Source organism: Anarrhichthys ocellatus, unplaced genomic scaffold, assembly GCF_004355925.1.
Source record: "Anarrhichthys ocellatus isolate YVR2014 unplaced genomic scaffold, GSC_Weel_1.0 scaffold3, whole genome shotgun sequence".
Classification (NCBI taxonomy): Eukaryota; Metazoa; Chordata; class Actinopteri; order Perciformes; family Anarhichadidae; genus Anarrhichthys; species Anarrhichthys ocellatus.
In genome coordinates this window covers 559,769-579,190 of record NW_022280033.1, presented here as the reverse complement: position 1 = coordinate 579,190, position 19,422 = coordinate 559,769, and the positions used below count along the sequence as shown (strand labels likewise).

At 43.6% G+C, this 19,422-nt stretch overlaps 1 protein-coding gene across 1 annotated transcript in view; it reads left to right on the top strand.

Annotated features, from left to right (window-relative positions):
• Window positions 1-19,422, top strand: part of ehbp1 (EH domain binding protein 1) — a 132,778-nt gene that overhangs the window by 33,924 nt on the left and 79,432 nt on the right. The window contains exons 6-11 of the mRNA XM_031840771.1: window positions 1,052-1,233; window positions 2,899-3,038; window positions 4,714-4,827; window positions 6,850-6,987; window positions 8,232-8,499; window positions 10,506-10,740. Coding sequence (XP_031696631.1) covers window positions 1,052-1,233; window positions 2,899-3,038; window positions 4,714-4,827; window positions 6,850-6,987; window positions 8,232-8,499; window positions 10,506-10,740 — 1,077 coding nt within the window. The remainder of the gene's footprint in view (window positions 1-1,051; window positions 1,234-2,898; window positions 3,039-4,713; window positions 4,828-6,849; window positions 6,988-8,231; window positions 8,500-10,505; window positions 10,741-19,422) is intronic.

The window sequence follows — 19,422 nt, the reverse complement described above, 5'->3', positions numbered from 1 at the left end:
TGTGTGTGTGTGTGTGTGTGTGTGTGTGTGTGTGTGTGTGTGTGTGTATACAGTTACATATGCTGATTTTAGACATCCATGCAGTGAAAAGGAGACAAAAAAAGGGAAATCTGATGGATTTAAAGAGTAAATGTGGGTTACCACCTCCTGCTGGGTCGGGTGCACACCAGCGTCTGATCCTTACGGTAGATTCAGTCTCGTCATGCAAATTAACACATATCAGTTAACTGGTGGCAGTTTCCCATCACACAAAAAACACAGAAAAGAGGGACACGGACATGTGAGTGGTATCAACACAGCAAGGAGGTGAACCAGTCTGCTATTCACGGACAGCATGGCGCTTCCATAGCCGGACTCGCAGCAGACAAAATCATTCATTTTTTTTGGAGAGACAGAGAGACCTAGAGAGAGAGACGGAGAGAGACCTAGAGAGAGAGACAGAGAGAGAGAGAGGGAGACAGAGAGAAAGAGACGGAGAGAGACACAGAGAGACAAAAGGTTGGACAATCCCCAACTGTTTAGTTAGACAAGGCTTTCCTGCTGTTGTTATTTTTCACACATCAATCATCGGCTTGCATGCGAGCACACGCACACACAAACGCGCACACACACACACACACTGTCACTGATTCCATAACTCTTATCACCTGGTCTATGTGGCATATTTCCCAAATTACAATTTGACTGCTCTCCTCTGGCCCGGAGCACATCTCTGAAAAGAAGAGCAGCAGAAATGTCTTCAGCGTGGAAATATCATACAACTGATCTCACAATGAGGAACGCAGGAGGACACACATTTAGAGCTTGTCCTGGATTTACCAACCAGCAGTGACCAAACACCCCATTATTGATCGGGATGTTGTAATCACCGATCATCAGTGATGAAGAAAGTCTGTACTGAACCTTAAACAGTTGTTTTCTTGCAGAATATCCTCACATTAAATTCAAAATGCTGCCTTTTCTCTTTGTTTTTCCCTTCGATCCCCTGCAGTGTCGACGTTCTATCTGTCTCTAATCACCTGAATATATGCTTCATGTTTCTCTCCTCCAGGAGTCTCCATCAGGACGAAGGAAGGCTCTGGCCACCAGCAGTATCAACATGAAGCAGTACGCCAGTCCGATGCCCACGCAGACCGACGTCAAGCTCAAGTTCAAGCCTCTGTCCAAGAAGGTGGTGTCGGCCACGCTGCAGTTCTCCCTCTCCTGCATCTTCCTCCGTGAGGGAAAGGCCACGTAAGTCTCACTTAACGCCTGTTCTCGGTACAGCTGGGGTATCATTTAGATTTAAATATTCAAATTCTGATTCACACACTGCTTTGAAAAGTTGAAGCTCTTATTCCCTTTTTGTTTTGCCTTTTCTCTGGCGTTCACTCGTCCAGGTGGCCTTTTTTTGGCTGCAACGTCCGGTTCTGAAAAGTGAAACCTGGTGTTTTTAAAACCTGCATTCTCTCTAGTGACCACCAGGGGGCGACTCCTCTGGTTGTATAGAAGTCTATGAGAAAATGACTCTACTTCTCTCTTGATTTATTACCTCAGTAAACATTGTAAACATGAGTTTATGGTCTCAATCTCTACTTGCAAGTCTTCTTCAATACAGCATGATGTTCATTTAGTACATTATGGTCCATTTAGAGTCAAACAGACCATAAAGCAGGGGATGCTTTACCTTGTGATTGACAGGGCGTTTAAACAATGTAAACAATAACATCTTATTGAGCGTTCGGTTGTACTTCGCTCCACCAGCTCATGTCGCTGCTGGTTGTGGAAAAAAAACCAAGATGGCGCATCCCAAAATCCAAGATGAGGGTGTGTTTACCCTTTAATGACGTGTTTACCATTTCTTTTTTAATGTTTTAAAGATGCGAGTGTTGAACAGAGAAGCTTTGATTGCAGGTCTTTTAGAGACGAGACGTCCTCAGAAATCACATCAAGCTTATCTGTCTGGGTTCTTGTGTTGCTCTCCTAAATGTATAAAAAAATGTATAAGAATATCCACAGACATAATGTATGTACACACATTTCACACGTCTGCCTCTTTGATTGCTCAAAGACTTTACAGACACACACACACACACACACACACACACACACACACACACACACAGTGTTTGCAGCTTCTCATTCATTCTCACATATTCATCTTTGATATCACCAACTTTCATTCGAGGACACATTCTCAAACTCTGTTTTTTACCATTTGTTATTCATTCTAATTTGATAGCAGCAACTTTCATTTACAGACACACACACACACACACGCTGAGCAACAAGGCCTTTGTTGTGGCGCGGGCGGCGGGTCGATGGAGCGTAACCCTTGTTAACCCTTCGGGGAATGATGTCGACCACACACAAACAAACTCAATCACACCAGTTCAAATGAGCCTGTGGGCCTGGGAAACACCAAACACAAAGAGCAGAGAGGAGAATACACTGATTATGAGGCAGCCGCTGGTTGTGGAGGGACTGATGGAGTACACAGGATGACATAAAACACAAGGAATACTGTAGAAAGTTGATGCGTCTGTGAGTGGAGCGATGGTGGGAGGGAAAGAGCGAGAGAGGAGAAGTTACCACTTTAAATGTGTCTACAGTCAGGTATAGAGATGGATGTCTGAAGAGAAGAAGGATGGAGAGCTATAACAATCATTATGTGTCATCTAGTATTTGTTAGTGGGTTGAATTGTGCGTGTGTTCTAGCCAGCATATTGAAAATACAACGCTGATGCATATTCATGTATTCATTCATCCATTTATGCTTCATGTTTTCTCTCTTTTTTCTTTTATCATCACCTTAAAGTGTTCTTTCTTTAAACCCACTATGTATCTTATGTATCTGTTTTGGTGGGGTTTCTCTTTATAAACATGAGTTTCTGTCTGTGTTTTATTCTCATGGTCCAGTGATGAGGACATGCAGAGCCTGGCCAGCCTGATGAGCATGAAACAGGCCGACATCGGCAACCTGGACGACTTCGAGGAGGAGAACGAGGAGGACGAGGAGAACCGGGTCAACCAGGAGGAGAAGGCCGCCAAGATCACAGGTGACCGGCTCAATTATTCCTTTGCATGGTTCCGTATGAGCCCCAGATCAATGACACCCCAATTACAGTGATGGGCAGCATTCATGCTTTTCCTGTGCTGTCGGTCAAACCTCCGTCAACGGTAAGTCTTCTCATACGAGCAAATCAGCTTGAGCCGTAAAATGCTCAAAATGTCAATGACATCCTCCTAAACTGGCAACATGGCCGATTTAAAATCTCCATTTGAACCAGGGACTTTGCTTCTTTCTTGATTTCTTTTGTTTTTCTGCTCCTGTACGTGTGCATGGTTGCATACATAAGATTATAAATTCATGAGTTTCATTTACAGTGTTTTGTCTGCTTCTTTTGCTTAAGCTTTAATTCCCCCCGCCCCCCATCCTTTACTCCTTGCTTCCTTCCCTTGTTGGTGGACCAGTCGACTGGCGGTTTACTTCCATACGTACACGTTGGGGATTCATTCTGTGGACTCGGTGCTTCCTGCTTTGCTTAATCCAACTTTTCTTCATGTTAAGCTTCATGCTTTCTTCTCCCTTCCCTGCTCTTTGTCTCATTTATATGTATATGCATCGAGCGCCTACAGCGATGCTTCACTAGCGTGCATCTCTGAATCAAAGGCCTGGCCAAGCTGCCAAACCCCCCCCTCCTGTCGCATTCCCCTCATGGATGCTACCTACCCAGCAAGCCACGCCAGCCACATTAACGCTAGGCTAACCCTGCAAAACACATGTTCTCTTTTACTTACAGTATGAGGAAAAGAGAACATATAAACACCTAAAGAGGATGTATTGTACATCTCCATGAATATATATTTTGTTGGTGTGTTGTTTGTGATTCTGTATGTATATGTGTGTGTGTGTGTGTGTGTGTGTGTGTGTGGGTGTTAAATGTGTTAAACCTTCCAAGATAACCAGCTAGAAACATCTGTAAGAAAAGCTTATTTAAAAACATGCAATATAAAATGAAAGTTGTCCATGCACAATCAACAGAACATCAAGGATAACGCGAACAAAAGTCACAGTGCTTATTTCCATCGTGGTTCTCGTTGTGGTTAGATGTCATAGAGGAGTATAGCATATCAAGTACAAGAAAATCATTACTTTTTAAGGTGACTTTCCAATGACGGCTTCTCATTGGCTGGTTAAAAGTACACACTTCCTATTAATAACTCTGCCCACACAGCTGTCTTTTGTTTGTTTTCTAAAAAACAAGGGTTTCAGTTTTGCCTGTAACGTGTCTGGGTTTCTGGTCTGTTTAACGCTGTTGGGAACTTTATTCCAGTCATGAGCACCCGAGTATCTCAAAGAACTTCAACACCTCCGGCTACTGATTCTTACCAAATTAGAGTTTTTGTATTTGGTGAACGAAATGGATCGTATTTCTAGAAACAAAAGCAAAGCAGCAATCAGTGTACGCTCTAACACCGGTAACACAGACTACCGCGGAGAAGCCTAGCATGCAGTTTGATGTGCATCATTTACTGCATATTTTATCAGCGTTTTGTATGTATTTGGAGATATAGATAATAGCAAAAACACTGCTATCGTGAACCACACTCTGAAATACATGCGCTCACTGTAGCTTACTGAGTGGATGTTTCTCAATGGGACGTGTTATTTTTGCCTTGTTCACTGCTATTCTTCCTTCCTCCCTTCCTGTATGGCCCTGTCCTTTACAGAGATAGTAAACCAGTTGAATGCCCTCAGCTGCTTACATGATGATGATGATGATGATGATGGTCTCCTAAAGCGAGCTCGCAAAGCAACCACTAAGCCTGCCGCTTCCTCCCAAGGTCTTTTTTCACCTTTCTCTCATCCTGTGATCCCGACTCATCTCTCATCGTTGTCTCCTCTACACTTCCATTCATTACCTCCATTCCTCTCCACATATTTCCATATATTCTTAATCCTTCCTTTTCCGTCTCTCCTCTCTCTCTCTGTTTCTCTCCCTCTCTCTCTCTTTTATTCAAACGCCCCATCCCCCGATCCTCCTCGACATTGGTATTGTGCTGGTGTTGTGGTTTATTGGTTCATGTGGTGATGTGTTGTACAAGGTGTTGTGAACACATCAGTCGTTTGGTTCCTATTCTTTGTTGTTTTTTTTACTGTGTTGTTTACTGCAATTGGTAGTGAACCAGTCGAGGTAAATGGTATCCAACAAAAACTATTCTTACACCAAAGAAACATCTTTTCAGGAAGACAAAAAATATTTGTTATTGTTTTCAAATTGGAATTAAGTGCCTTTGTTTTTAATTAAACTGTGTATTGCATCTGTGGTATTTTCATTGGGCCTCGAGCTTGTGAGACGCTTTAAAGTTAGATGGGGTCGGTCGGGTTAGTCGAGCACAAACGTTGAATCAGGGATCTCAAACTGTGTGCTGTGAAAGGACAAGAGTATAAGTTTCTTACTACACGGTTTCACTGGCTAGTTCCTCACTAAATTCAGAGTTCAGGGTTCACTATTCACTGGAATGACGATGACATCTGTAAACTTGGACAAACCCAGTTACTTTAGCGACTTCTTGTGATGCACGGATGGACGATTCTTTCCGTCTTACATAGAACATTTTAATTAATTTGTATGTTCGTAATAAAACAGTTGGTTGTTCTAAATCTTTTTAAAGTTGTTCCTCCACTGGAGGTGTAACGGACCGTTGTTGATCCGTATGGATCCCCCTCACGCCACACATGTGAACCTTAGAGTAATTACACAGTTTAATCATCATAGGGTTAAATAAAGTTTTACTGGCGATCGTTACCGGACGATATTTCGTAAAAATATGCGATCAGGACATAACCCTGATAGTTCAAAACAAACAAAGGAGAGCAAGTAGAGTAATAGTGGCTGCACTGCTAAAGATGTTCTGGAGCCTTTGTAGACCAGCTGCTATAACAAAACAAAACAAACGTGAATCTGTATCGGCCAATATGGATCATCAATGATCATTAATTGGTATCGGCAAAAAAATTGTGATTGGGGGTCTCTAAATGTTATATCTGCTCCATTTTTTAGTTTTGAAAGACTCTAACCCATTATACGATCCAAAACATTTTAGGATCCGTTGCACCTCTATCCTTCACGGACCGGCAAATCCGATAAATGACACGGATTGGCCGATCAGAGGACAACCGGCTGGTTTTGATTGGTGTCTAATTGATCAGTGCGTCTCTAGCTTTACACAAAGCTCACTCTGGGTCCTTGGATTCTCAGCTTAACTCTTCTCCACTTCTTCAGATGTAAATACACACCGATGTGCACTTTCCACGGGGCCCCTAAAATGGGTCATGAATGTTGTCGGAGAGAAAGTGCCGCACCTCTTATCGGCTCACCACCCTGCATATAGACCAAGAGACAGGCAGCACTTCCTCAGATCCTCACATTCTGTAGCGCTCAGCAGCTCTTCTTGGCCTCCTCACACACATTTACCCTCTTTTTTTAAACTTGACCCACTCCCCCTGGCACCATGCGAGGGGCGATGAAGATGAATTGGACATTTCTCCGCCCTTCTCCAGCTGGGATCTCCATAGCAACTCTCCACCGTCTCCCCCAGTAACCCTCCATACCGCACAGATTTTCCCAGAATGCCCCTTGCTGTACATGCATTGAAGTGGGGGCTGAGGAGCACAGAGAAGTTTAGGCAGCGCTCCACCAGCGAGAGGGATTTCTTTAACAAGACTGAATGGTTCACTCCAAAGTGCAGATATTGTTATCTTTGAGTTTGTGAATGTTTGTATTCATTTCATTTTCTCTAGCTGCTATTTTTGTCACTCTGTGGTTCGTGTGTTTGACTTTTTGTTTGACTTTGTGGCAACAGAGCTCATCAACAAGCTGAACTTCCTGGAAGACGAGGATCAGGAAACGCCTCCCGCCATGTGCTCGAATCCCTTCGACGAGCCCGACGACGAGCTCCATCCGGACCACCTCAACCCGTTTGGTGATCCCGACGAGGACGGTACGTTCAACAAAAAGAGATCCAGTCTGATTTCATTGTGCTGGGTGGGTTTAGATCTGAAGTCGTGTTTATTTTGGGCAGTGTCTGTAGGTTTGGAGGTGCACATACCTTGAATGTGTGTGTGTGTGTAGTCATGTATAGCAGGAAGGCCTCAATGCTTTCAGTCAGACAGCTAAACCAATATTTATGTCTGACCACCTGAGTAGCCAGGTGTATTACGGATTATTTGTTTTTTTAAATGGTATGCTCACACACACACACACACACACAGGTCCCACTTTGATGTTTGTTCGCTTTGATCTGAACCTTATTGTCTGTGGGACTAAGATTCTGCTTTCTCGTGCATCATTTTTTAATATATATATATATATATATATATATATATATATATATATATATATTCTAATAACATCTCTTGTGTGACATCTAAATCTTATTACATTAGTATTGAAACATAACATAAATTAACTGGTTTCTTTTGTTTTAGGTCTTTTTTGATTCAGTAGCAGCTGTGTGTTGGTTCCTGTTGGTCTGAGCTCTCAAAAAATACTTTTTTTTAAAATTGTTAAATTAAGCAAAGTTGTTCTTTTTGGCCAGCTGACAAATGTACTGGGCCGTCCACACCAAGAACAATGGAACAATAGAACGATAACGATGTGAGCGTCCATACTTATCCACCCTCCTGTGTGGAACAAATACAGTTTTGTATTCTGATGGACGTGTTTCTATCGTTCTCTGAAGGTGATCATTACTTTATCTTTCACTATCGTCTTTATATTTGGGGTGCAGACTCTGCCATCCACTTCAGTTAGAACAATTCTTAAAACTCTAATCTTTAGTTATCATTACAGTTATCGTTCCTGGTGTGGATGGCTCTTAACGGAACTATCATTTTTAAAAGTCAAGCTCCAACATATAGATGTATCTTAATTGTCTTCCTCGTGAACTCATCATATGGATAAACAAACTGCAAACATGAATTAATAAAGAGATGGAGTTAGACATCTGATAGAAGGCAAATACTTGAATTGGCACAATAAAACAATCCGGATGGAATCCACCGGTTGATTTGTTGCTCAGCTATTTCTTTATATGGTCGTGAGAAGGCAAATAGGCAGGAAAGTCCATAAAGCTTAGCTAGTTACCAGGACCTCTGCTGCCCAACTCACTACCAAAGCTCTTAAATAATGAAAGTAATATTGAGTCATTCTGACTGTTTTTAAACGACATGTTGTTGTTTTCAGAGCCCCCCGCCCAGCCGGTGTCGAGGCATCAGGTCGACGACGATTCCTTCTTCGACCACGACACCTCGAATCCGTTCGATGAGCCGGACGAAGCCGGGACAGAGACGCCCCCTCCGGGGAACCCCTTCGACGAGCCCGACCGGGACGCGGACCTCCAGCCGGACCCTGAACCCCCCAAGCCCAGGCAGAGGAAAGGAGTACGGCCTGTCGACATGAGCAAGTACTTGTACGCCGACACCTCTCACAACGAGGAGGAGGAGCTTGACGAGTAAGACCTTATGTCTTCATTGTGTCCCATTTCTTCACCTTATTCTAGTCTATTTAATCAGCCGACACAGGACATGGTGCGTTTAGGAGAGAGTACACAGTGCACGTTTTTGCATTAATCACACTGAAGCCTCTTTCTCTATGTATACAGTACATTTAACCATTTGTGTGTGTCAGAGTAGAGAGCTTAAAGAGCTTCTGTCTGTTGAGTTTCCCATACTAGAAGCCGTCTGGAAGGATCCAGACTTCCCAGCTTGGTAACTGTTGGCAGGCCAAGTCGTGCAAGAAACCCTCCTTATAAATGGGTACTTGTAGCCCCCCCCCCCCCCCCCCAATCAGAGTGACGAAGCGGCTCTTTCAACGGGAACAAGGGCCCTGTTGTTTCTCTGCATTCTTTAACCTTGTCTCCCTCCTTCCCTCCCTCCCCCATACTTTCCCTCCTTAACTTCCTCCCCCAGACTCTGCTCATTTTTATTTCACCTCCCTCCTCTTACATCTGCAATATGCATCTCCTCTCCGTAAACCAGAATCAATTAATCAATCGATCAGTGATAGCAGAGCAGGCAGTGACACTGAGCTTTGAGAAATAATAAAAAACAGACGTTTGCTACCTCAGTCACTCATTAAATGTTATTATGAAAACTCGCTACGTCCACACTAATGCGTCTAGTTTCACACTAACAGTGAAACTAGAAATTGAGACCATGAACTCATGTTTACAATGTTTACTGAGGTAATAAATCAAAAGAGAAGTAGAGTCATTTTCTCATAGACTTCTATACAACCAGAGGAGTCGCCCCCTGGTGGACACTAGAGAGAATGCAGCTTTAAGACACTTCTCCATCGGCTTCACTCTGAAGAACCGCCTGGATTATAATAACTAATGATTAATGGGATGTAGCCTAAGAGCTGGAACAGGATTCTTAATCTGTGGGGATCTCCCTGCAGACCAGTGGCCTACATTGTAAATGTGAACTCGTAGGTTTTTGGCTGTTGAGCGAAGCCGTCACGCGGACGGCCACAGCGCTTCAGTCTAAAGACGAGACAGGTTATTGACTGGCATGTTTCTTTTGCTCCATCTCTTACACCGGGAGCAGTCCCTCCGCAGAATAGAGAGTTCAAGAGGGCAGCGCGCTGTTTTGACTGGAGCCCTTTCACATGTCTTTTAGCCAGTGCTGGTCTGTTAAAGCTGCTCTAAAGGCCTGCTCTGCTTTTCTTTTCTTCCCTCTCCGTATCGCTCTGCGGTTAGATAGACACTGAGTGGCTCTAACCTTCTCTTTCAGACAGATACCTAGTCAATCAGCCTCCCCCCACCCACCCACCCTCTCCATCCAATTCTCTTGTTTGTTGAGGATTGCTTGTTGCATGTTGAGTGAATGTCTCAAGGCCGTGCCCCTGCTTTCAGTGCCACAAGCATGCCTGTATATTGATAACACTCTGGTATGTGTGTGTGTGTGTGTGTGTGTGTGTGTGTGTGTGTGTGTGTGTGTGCGCGTGCGTGCTCCTGCCCGTCTGTCTGTCAGTGGTCCACCTTGGGCAGTAAGGATATGAGGTCACGCAGACCTGACCTCGGTGCACCTGCATCTTCTATTACCTTCCCACTCCGTGTGTGCTCTTCATTGTATTGAGCCAAACTCCCGTTTCCATGTTGCAATTTCCTCATGTTTAACCAAACAATGGGGTCCCAATGGTGCCGCTAATTACTGCTACATGTTTTTAAGTTCGCTCATCTCTAAAGTGTCTGGTGTGCTCTCGTCTTATATATAATGTCCCTTCATCACATTACTATAATATCTATAGCTCATGTAAAAACGTTCTGTTTCGTTTTGCACGAATCAGCCGTGTTTATTTTTTGCACACAGTTTTGGTGACTTGTTTACAAACACTGTTGGTCTTTGAGGCAACAAGTCACATAAATCTTAATGAATTCACACTCCTCCATCTGTGCACATCACTAGAACTTCAATTGAAAAGTAACATGGCGGCTTTTTTCGCCTGCTTCCTCAGATCCAACCCGTTCTACGAGCCAAGGACATCGAGCCCTGCTGGCGGCCCCTCCCCGGATTTGGGCGGCGGCCAGAAGAGGAGGGCCCCCCCGCCCCCGAGTTCCAGCCCCGGCCTCGGCCCCAGTCCTCCTGCTCCCAAACCCGGCTCTGGCCCAGACAGGGAGAGAGTTCAGCCAGTCGGGCCTGGCCCGGTCGCAGCGGTGATGGGGAGAGAGCTGGCCTCCTCGTCCCCGAAGGTAAACAGGCTTCACTTGAACCGAATTAAACTTTAATTTATCCCAACGACAGGCACACAGGCAACAAAACAACAAATGTGATTAATGTTTAAATAAAATACAGGCTAGCAGTTTCAGCAGTGTGTTTTCACACACTGTTTGTAGCTATAGCCATGAAAAGTAGTGCACGATGGTTCTTATATTACCCACAAACAAAACTAAACTGATGGGTCTGAAAACACCGGTAGTTTACCCAGAAGCTGTTTATCTCCCGTGTGAAACCAGAAGTCAGCGTTAATTTATTCGTTGTGTAAGTTTCGGACTTAAAGCCACCTCTGTAGATATTTCAACCCAAACCACGATCTCCTCCTAAACATAACCAAGTTGTTTCCTGTCAAGTTTATTTTGAAAAGACTTTATGTATGTAACGAGCATTAATTGACAAGTGTTGCTGGACAAAAACGAGGATTAACTTTTTGTGAAATATCATGAATGATACGTCTGTGTCTCGATGCGTTGGGATGTTGGAGGAATGTAACTTGTTTTCCCTGAGCAAGTATTGAAAACAACCTCCCATTAAAACAAATGGTAAATGAACACGATCAGTCATACAATAACTTATTAATGAACTTTATTATGATTCAGAAATGTGGATCAGAAAATTGGTTTAAAGAAATCCACAGTGTAACACTGCTTCTTGGAGAATTCACTGTCGCATAGTCCTCCAAAGAAAGATTTAGGATGTTTAAATCTGATTCCATTGACCCCTCAGTAATGTTCATCAAATACAATAAATGTAAAATATTATTTAGATGGGAACCGACATTTTAACACAAACACAATCCTGAAATTTCAGTTTCATTCTGGTGTGTGTGTGTGTGTGTGTGTGTGTGTGTGTGTGTGTGTGTGTGTGTCCACATCCAGTGGCCCTTACATTAGCTTTTTTTCCGCCTGCACAATCCCATCTCCTGCCCCATTCTTTATGCTCACGAAACTCCACAGCTCCTCATTTGCATATAGGTATTTGTTTATTGGGGTGTTTTCGTATGTTTATTTATTTATTTAAATTAGGTAAATCATGGCTGGGTCTAATTAAATGGCTGATGGTCACACACACTCACGGCAGGAGTCAGACCACTGGTGGGGAATGATTGCCTGGGGGGGGGGGTTAAAAATGTGTGTGTGTGTGTGTGTGTGTGTGTAGAGAGAGGCTCAATGAGCCTATGTGGGGCTTAAACACAGGGGGCTTAACTACAGCAGAGCGATCACAAGGGGGTGTTGACCCCCTGTGCACATACACACACACACTCTATACAGTTACTTATACACACACACACACACACACAGGTTCTTCCTCCCCATGCATCTGGCTAGCTGACTGTTTTAGTGTAGCTGGGCGGTGATGCTGGCCGTCCATGTAATTATGGCACAGTGCCTTTATCACCCAGCTGCAGTTGCCTGTGACCATGAGTGAGGGGGCCTAAACCACTTTAATTACCCAGAGCCAGTGGCCTGTGGTGGGCCACACTTCGCCAAGAGATGCCCCTGCCTCTGGAGCTCGGAGGTGGAGGGAGGGAGGGAGGGAGGGAGGGATGCAAAGAATGAATTGTGGGTGAGGGTTGAAGAGGAGGGGGGGGTGTAGTGAAGGAGAATAGGTGAGAGATAGTGAAGGGTGGGGGGAAAGGAGAACAGTGGGTGGGGGGGGAGCCAGGGAATAGTAGAAGAAGAAGAGAGGATGTTCACAGTAAACAAGGAGAGGCCTACAGGGTTTGTTGACATATACAGCGAATGTGAATAGGTTTTTCTTTCTTATTCGCACTATGACACACACACACACGCACACGCCTCAGCCATGTGTAGGCTGAGAGATGACCTTTGAATGTATGAAGTCAGAGAGGATTAAGTGGAGACATTCCCACTATGAGAGGCCAAGACGAAACCAACACATCACCGCACTACGAACGTGTGCAGCGTGTAGATGTGTGTGTGAGCTTGTGCTCGCATGCATGTTTGTATCTGTTCTTATAGTTTTTCTAGCGTGCCTAAGGCTCAGTTCAGTGTGTTATAACCTTCCCCCAAAACACAGCTCACCTCTCTCTTATTAGAGGTTTCAAGGTGTTTATATATTCTACATTTATATTTATTTCGACCCGACTATTCATGTGGCCAATTGCAATGTAGGGCCGAGATAAAAACACACACACGTGCAGACAACTATGTGTAATCTCTGAATGTGAAAATATGAATTGATATATTGAAAGCCGTTATACATTTACAACCTGCCCTGAAGGGTTTGAAACGTCTCGTATGTGTTCTGTTGAATCTGAGAAGTCTCTGCTAAACCAAGAACAGATTAGCATTTCTTGAATCCCATTTACATTCATTCAGAGCAAATGCTAACATGAGCTTTGACTGCGTGATCGCCGGAGTTACACAAAAACAAATAGTTAAAGAGTGTAAGTGCTGGAATAATGTTCGTGTGATCGTGGACTGATGGGAATAGAAGGAAAAATAGCTGCAGCTTGAAGGCTGCATCGTTTTCTCTCAAGATAAGAGGCGAGGTTCAGAGGAGGAGTGACTGTGGATCATGGAGGAATTATGATGTGAGCCACTATAATACCTATGTATTATACTATATAGTGTCAGTAAAACTAAACTCTCTTGTCCTTGTCTTGTACGAATTCACGTGGGAATTAAACTTTGTCTCGGGTGTACTTTTATCCTCCTCGTCATTGCATTAAAACCACCCACTTCTGTGCCAGCCTGTGAAGAATCGGCACATGTACAGGACATATGGCGTGCACCCGCTCGCTCTGTACACAGGTATTACACGTATGGATTGGATTTACATTAAGCTCTGACAAGAGCTCAAAGCTCAGCGGAACACACGTTCAGCAGATTTGTGGACGGGATACGACGGCAGCAGCTCGAACGCGTTTATTGAGACATGTGGGTTCCCAGTTGTTGGGCGTTTCATCTCCAGATGGTCCACTGGGACCAATGCTTAGCTAATTTACATTTAGCATGCAGGGGCTACGGATGTAAATCTATGGAGGCTTCAAAAGCATTTTGTTTTCGTCACTTACAATTAATGCAATCTTGTGTACCTGTCTCTTCTGTTTGGTTCTCCTCTTGTTTGCTTTACTTCTGACAATAACAAGTATCAGTTAGTCTCTCAGCGTGAGATCATTTTGTGGTTTTTAACATCAGTTTGTTACAATTAACACACGGCCTCATGCATGTTTATGGCGTCGGAGTTTTTCGTGCATTAATGTAAAAAAGAAAAGCTTGAAGAAACGATGGTCCACCACAGAAGCAACATGACTTCAGCTGGAGAAGGAGGGAAAGTTACTTTATTTAAATGATGTAGCTGTAGGACGTATGTCATGGGGACGTTTTACATTTATCAGAGTATTGGAGTATGCACGGCTGCATATAAACAGGAATATTAGTAATAGTAATTTTCAATATATATATTTGAAAAAGGTCAAAAACTGAAAATGTTGTGCATGTAGACATAGTCGATGACTATGGGTCATATGCCATTTATTAATCGGGTTTTAGGAGCATTCTTTCGACATGTATTCTGAAATATGCGTCTCAATCTGGACCTTTTTAGGCCAGTTAACACGCGCGGCCTCTCACCTGTTTAGACTCAGCTCTGTTTGTTGCAATGAACCAACAAGCCGACAGTTTGCAGTCATGTGTGTCCTAAATATAAGGGCCACAGTTCTGTTTGGAGGGAGAAACAAACCTGCTTTTAAACTTTATGAAAGACTTTGACATATGAAAGGTTTTTGGGATCTGCGCAAATATCACTACACCATTTTTCTTTTCGAGAAGGTCATTTAAAGAATGAAAGAAGGAGGCTGTGTGCATGTAAACAGGAATATTACTGTAATATTCATTTTAAGTATCCACCTAAAAGAGATGTAAACGTAGTTATTGTCTGGCTTTGAATGAGTGTCGGCTCTCTTTCTACCTAACAATCATTTAAAACACCAGACAAACAACTGCAGCTTCTCACAGTTGACTGGTCAGCAGTTGGACCAGAAGGAAATGGAGGTTAAGTGTCTCCCTCTGGGTCACTCTCTGGTGAGAAGTCAATACATGTCTTCACCTCGACTCACCAGCAGCTTTCCTCATCTATTATCCCTTTCATCTTTGAATACAGCATGTCACATGTTTGTTTTTGTTACGATCTCAAGTTATCTCATTAGACTCTTCGTGTCTCTCTCTCACCAGTGTGCCCGTCCACCGTCCTCTCTGGGAGATATAGATCCTCAAAAGGCGTCAAGTTTTAAGTCTAGCGTCTGTGAAGGAGCTTGAGGGATGGGACCGTCTTGTGGGATTAATGTAAATGAACAGAGGGAGTTCCCGTTGGGCGGGTTGCGAGCTCTGTCTGGTCTGATTCAGTCCATCTCTTTTCCCTTCGGGATGATTTCACCCGGCTCTCTGTCTCTATTCCATATTTAGACCGCTCTACACTTAGATGCTCTGATCTTTGGGTTTTTCATCAAGTTTCCGCTTCATGAATTATTTTTTCCCTTATTTTCATATAAAGAAAAGTTGGAAGCCGGTCGTATGTCTGAGGAGAAAAGTTTGATCTGAAAAGTTCTATACTCTGTTAATATTTACTCAAAGAGAGAGGCACTCTTCTAACAATACATAGATCCTAGTGCTGTTGATTACTTTATCAAACACAGCTTTTCTTTTCCACTATTACTCGACTGTAGCCTTTGTTGATCCCTCCAAAGTAAAATAAACATAATCTAACTTCTTTAAAACTCTTCCCTCTGTTTCCCCGTTTCTTTTCACACGCTGGTTCTTTCCAGAGACGAGTAAGTGAACACTAGAGGTGTGTTTCTCTTCCTCCCCTCCAGTTGAAGGGCTTGTGTGATTACTTATGTTAATCAAAGGGTTCAAATTAAATACAGCTTTTTTTTTTTTTTTTTTTTGGTTGGGGGGGGTCCCGGGGCGGGGGGGGGGGGGGGGGGCAGAGGCCAGAGCTCTCCTTCCTCTCCCAGACTTTGTTTCCACAGCCCCTCCTTCAGTTCACACTACCTCCAAATTGAAATTAGAATAAATTAACATTATTTAATTGAGTTCGCAGAAGGCTGTGATATTTCTTAATTAGCTTTCACCGGGGTTTCGCGGCAGGAGAGACGACCGGCATACGCACGGTGAAGTGTTGCTGCGGTTGGCGTGACGACTGAGGGGTGTTTTATTTTGGAGGACAGAGTGGTGGTGGTGGAGCCCGAGAGACGAGGACGTCCATCTCTGGTCCTCTGATCTTTGGTCCCGGTCCAAGGTCTCTCGTCTTGTTATCATTGTATCCGGTCCAAAGTTATTCCATCTCCTCTGATAACTTTCTCATACCGTCAAAGAGAGATTAAAAGAAAGAATACAGTGTTCTCCTGTATTTCTGACAATATGGACTCATTATTTGTTGCCTGTGATGGTGTTTTATAAAAGAATGATGAAGCTTAATGCTAAGTAAGTCTAAATGTATAACAGGGCCAGTATTAAAAGAGCAGTAAACGACATTCAGAGCATCAGTACAGCAGCAAACGACTATTATCTTTATAAAGATATAGTGGAGTAATGTCTACCTCTCCCTCTGTTTGTTGTAATCTCAGCTTCTCTGTGCTTCGTTTACATAGCCGGGCCGGCCACACATGCTATTAGTGCATGTGAGTTTGCCCCGCTGGTTAGCTCGCGGCTACCGCTCTGCACTGCCCTCAAATAATAGACGCTGATACCGACGTCTCCATCGACGGTGTACTTTTGCCATTGTTTCTGCTGTTAGCACGGTTGGCTACGAGCCACGGGCTCAGCCGTTGCCATGTTGAGCCTTGAGAGGCAATCGAAATGCACCCAATCTTGTATTTGTACCTTTAAGAGTGACATTTGTCATAAATCAAATACAAGTTACTACATTTACTTGATTTTCTTTGCTTTTTCTTCATAGTTCAGTGGAAAAACATTGAATGTCTGGAAAACATCGATCAAGGTTCTTTAAAAAAAAAAAAAAAAAATGTAAATATAAAATGTGATTTGTATAGCTGACGTATATTTGCTGGGTTAAAGTAAAGGACCACAGGTGATCTGTGTCTCTTCCATTTCCAACAGAACCTGGATTCAACGTTAGCTAACAGGTCATAGTGGTCCATTTCTGAAACCAAGCTAGACCACATTCCCTAAGCTGTGTAATATTAGGAGAATAATCCTTGAGAGGAGTGAGGCTCAAGTCAGTACCTCTCAATGTCGTCCCCCCCTGTGTGGACCCCTCCCCAACTCTTATTTGCAGTCTCTGAGTGGTCTGTCATTGGATCTTGTGGGAGAGAGGAGACCCAGTTTCTTCTGACATCTTTGGGCTTCCTGTCGTCGTTTCATGCTGCGGGGCATCGCTGTCATCGGGTTAGGTAGAAAGGTTTAAGACATTACTGAGTACTGAAGTTTAAGGGGATGTTTGGATAAGTCAAAGTTCTGGGTCAGTTTTAGGATATGGAAGTCTTTGAGTGCACTAAAAGAAAAGTTACAGCCATGTTTGAAAGAGAGCTGACGTAGGAATGGTGACTGGATACCCAGTGTTGATCCTGAAGTCTCACATGGCAGACAGCAATATGTTTCAATTTAACAGAATAAATAAACACCTTGTATGTATTCAGCTACTTCTCGGAATTCATTTTTATACACGGTTTCCGTGAAAGCAGCAGCAGCATGCGTGTTGTGTGTACTAATGTGCGATCTTGTGTGTGTTGTTGTGAGGGATATATTTTGATCCAGTTACTGTAATGCGGCTATCATTTTTCCACCTCTTCCTCTGTTGGGTGCATGTCGAGTTCACAAGTTAAGCACTGCGAAGAGCTCACTCTCCTCAATACCCGCGCCGACTGGTGTAAAAGGGCCTTCCGCAAAGCGCCGCTTGTAATCTGCCTTTGGTAAATCCTCCTTAGTTTTATCTGCCAAGGATTACCTCACAAGCTGCGAGCAGGAGAGACGCAGAGCAAGAGAGAGAGAAATGAAAAGCAAGTCAAACAGAAAAAAATGATGAAGATGGAACAAAATGAAAACAAAATCGCTGTGTAATCTCTGAAAGAGAGAGAGAGAGAGAGAGAGAGAGACCTGCTTTAGAGTTGAAGGGAGGTTTCCCTCGCCACTCATTTAGAGGGAATTGACTAATCCCTCCGTGATTGATGTCTGCTATGAGAGGCTCTATAGCAGACTAATAGGGCTTATGAGGATGACCAGAAAGTGTGTGTGTGTGTGTGTGTGTGTGTGTGTGTGTGTGTGTGTGTGTGTAAATGAACCACTTTTTTTTTGTGTGTCCTTCCATCCAATGGCCATAGAGGCCAGGGGTTTGAATGACATGGCGGCCGAAGAAGGGGTAACTTTATCTTAATCTGGTTTTAATCTGCCCCATGTCCTCCAGGTGTGTGTGGGCTTAAACCCCAGAAGGATGCAGGGTTTTGGGGGGGTTTTCAAGGGGGCTTCGGGTGAGGAGATAGAAGTCCCCCGCACTTGAAAACTCGACCTCGAGAAGGTCTAAGACCCCCCGCACAGTCTTAAAAAACAGCGCTCACTTAGTCATTCCATACCTTACTCCCGTCATCCTTAAGCGGCCCCCCGCTACATTTTAATTGAATTAAACCAACCGTTCTCCGTAATTTAAAAAGGACCTTAGAAGTACCTTATGAATTAGTCTGAGTGATTTGTCTTTTAAATTGTGTGTGTGTGTGTGTTTGAGGAGAGGAGAGCGAGTGTAGGAATGATAAGGCTTTAATTGCCTCTTTATAAAGCCCTCCAGCACCCCCCTCTTTTGGACTGTTATGGTATGCAGGTGTGCACTCTTTGGTGCTATAGGAAATACTAAGTGGCATCTTCAGTGCTTCACTCGCTGATCGCCGAGTGGGATCGTTCCCTCGGCTTTTAATTGAGCACCTTGTCGTCGGGACGAGATTTGATCGTGCAAGTCTCGTCTTGGTCATTATCAGAACTTACAGCAGGTTTGCACACTTTGACCTAAAGCATCCCCTGCTTTATGGTCTGTTTGACTCTAAATGGACCATAATGTACTAAATGAACATCATGCTGTATTGAAGAAGACTTGAAACTAGAGATTGAGACCATAAACTCATGTTTACAATGTTTACTGAGGTAATAAATCAAGAGAGAAGTAGAGTCATTTTCTCATAGACTTCTATACAACCAGAGGAGTCGCCCCCTGGTGGACATTAGAGAGAATGCAGGTTTATGCACTTCAGCTTTGACTTCACTTTTCAGAACCAAAGGTTTCCACCTGATTTCGCCCAAAGTAGCTGTTTACATTTTTAGCTAAACCATCAGAATGTTTGTCTGTCCGTTCTGTTGGCCCAACACTAACTCACCGTGAGTGACTGATCTGGTCTTTAGTGAACTTTTTCTTTCTATCTTTCACCATCAGCAAGTAAAAGATACTTCAGTGATCGAGCTAACGTTAGCATGTTAGCATACTTAACAACACATGTCAAAAAAGGAGAAATAGTTTGAGGCAAATGACTAGAAAACCCATCACATATGTTGATGAGCTGGCTATCAGTGAAACCTCACAAACTGCTGCCTCACAGTTACTCACACGTCCTCTTTGTCTCTTTACTTTCTTTATTGATGCCTCCTCTCTCTCTCTCTCTCTCTCTCTCTCTCTCTCTCTCTCTCTCTCTC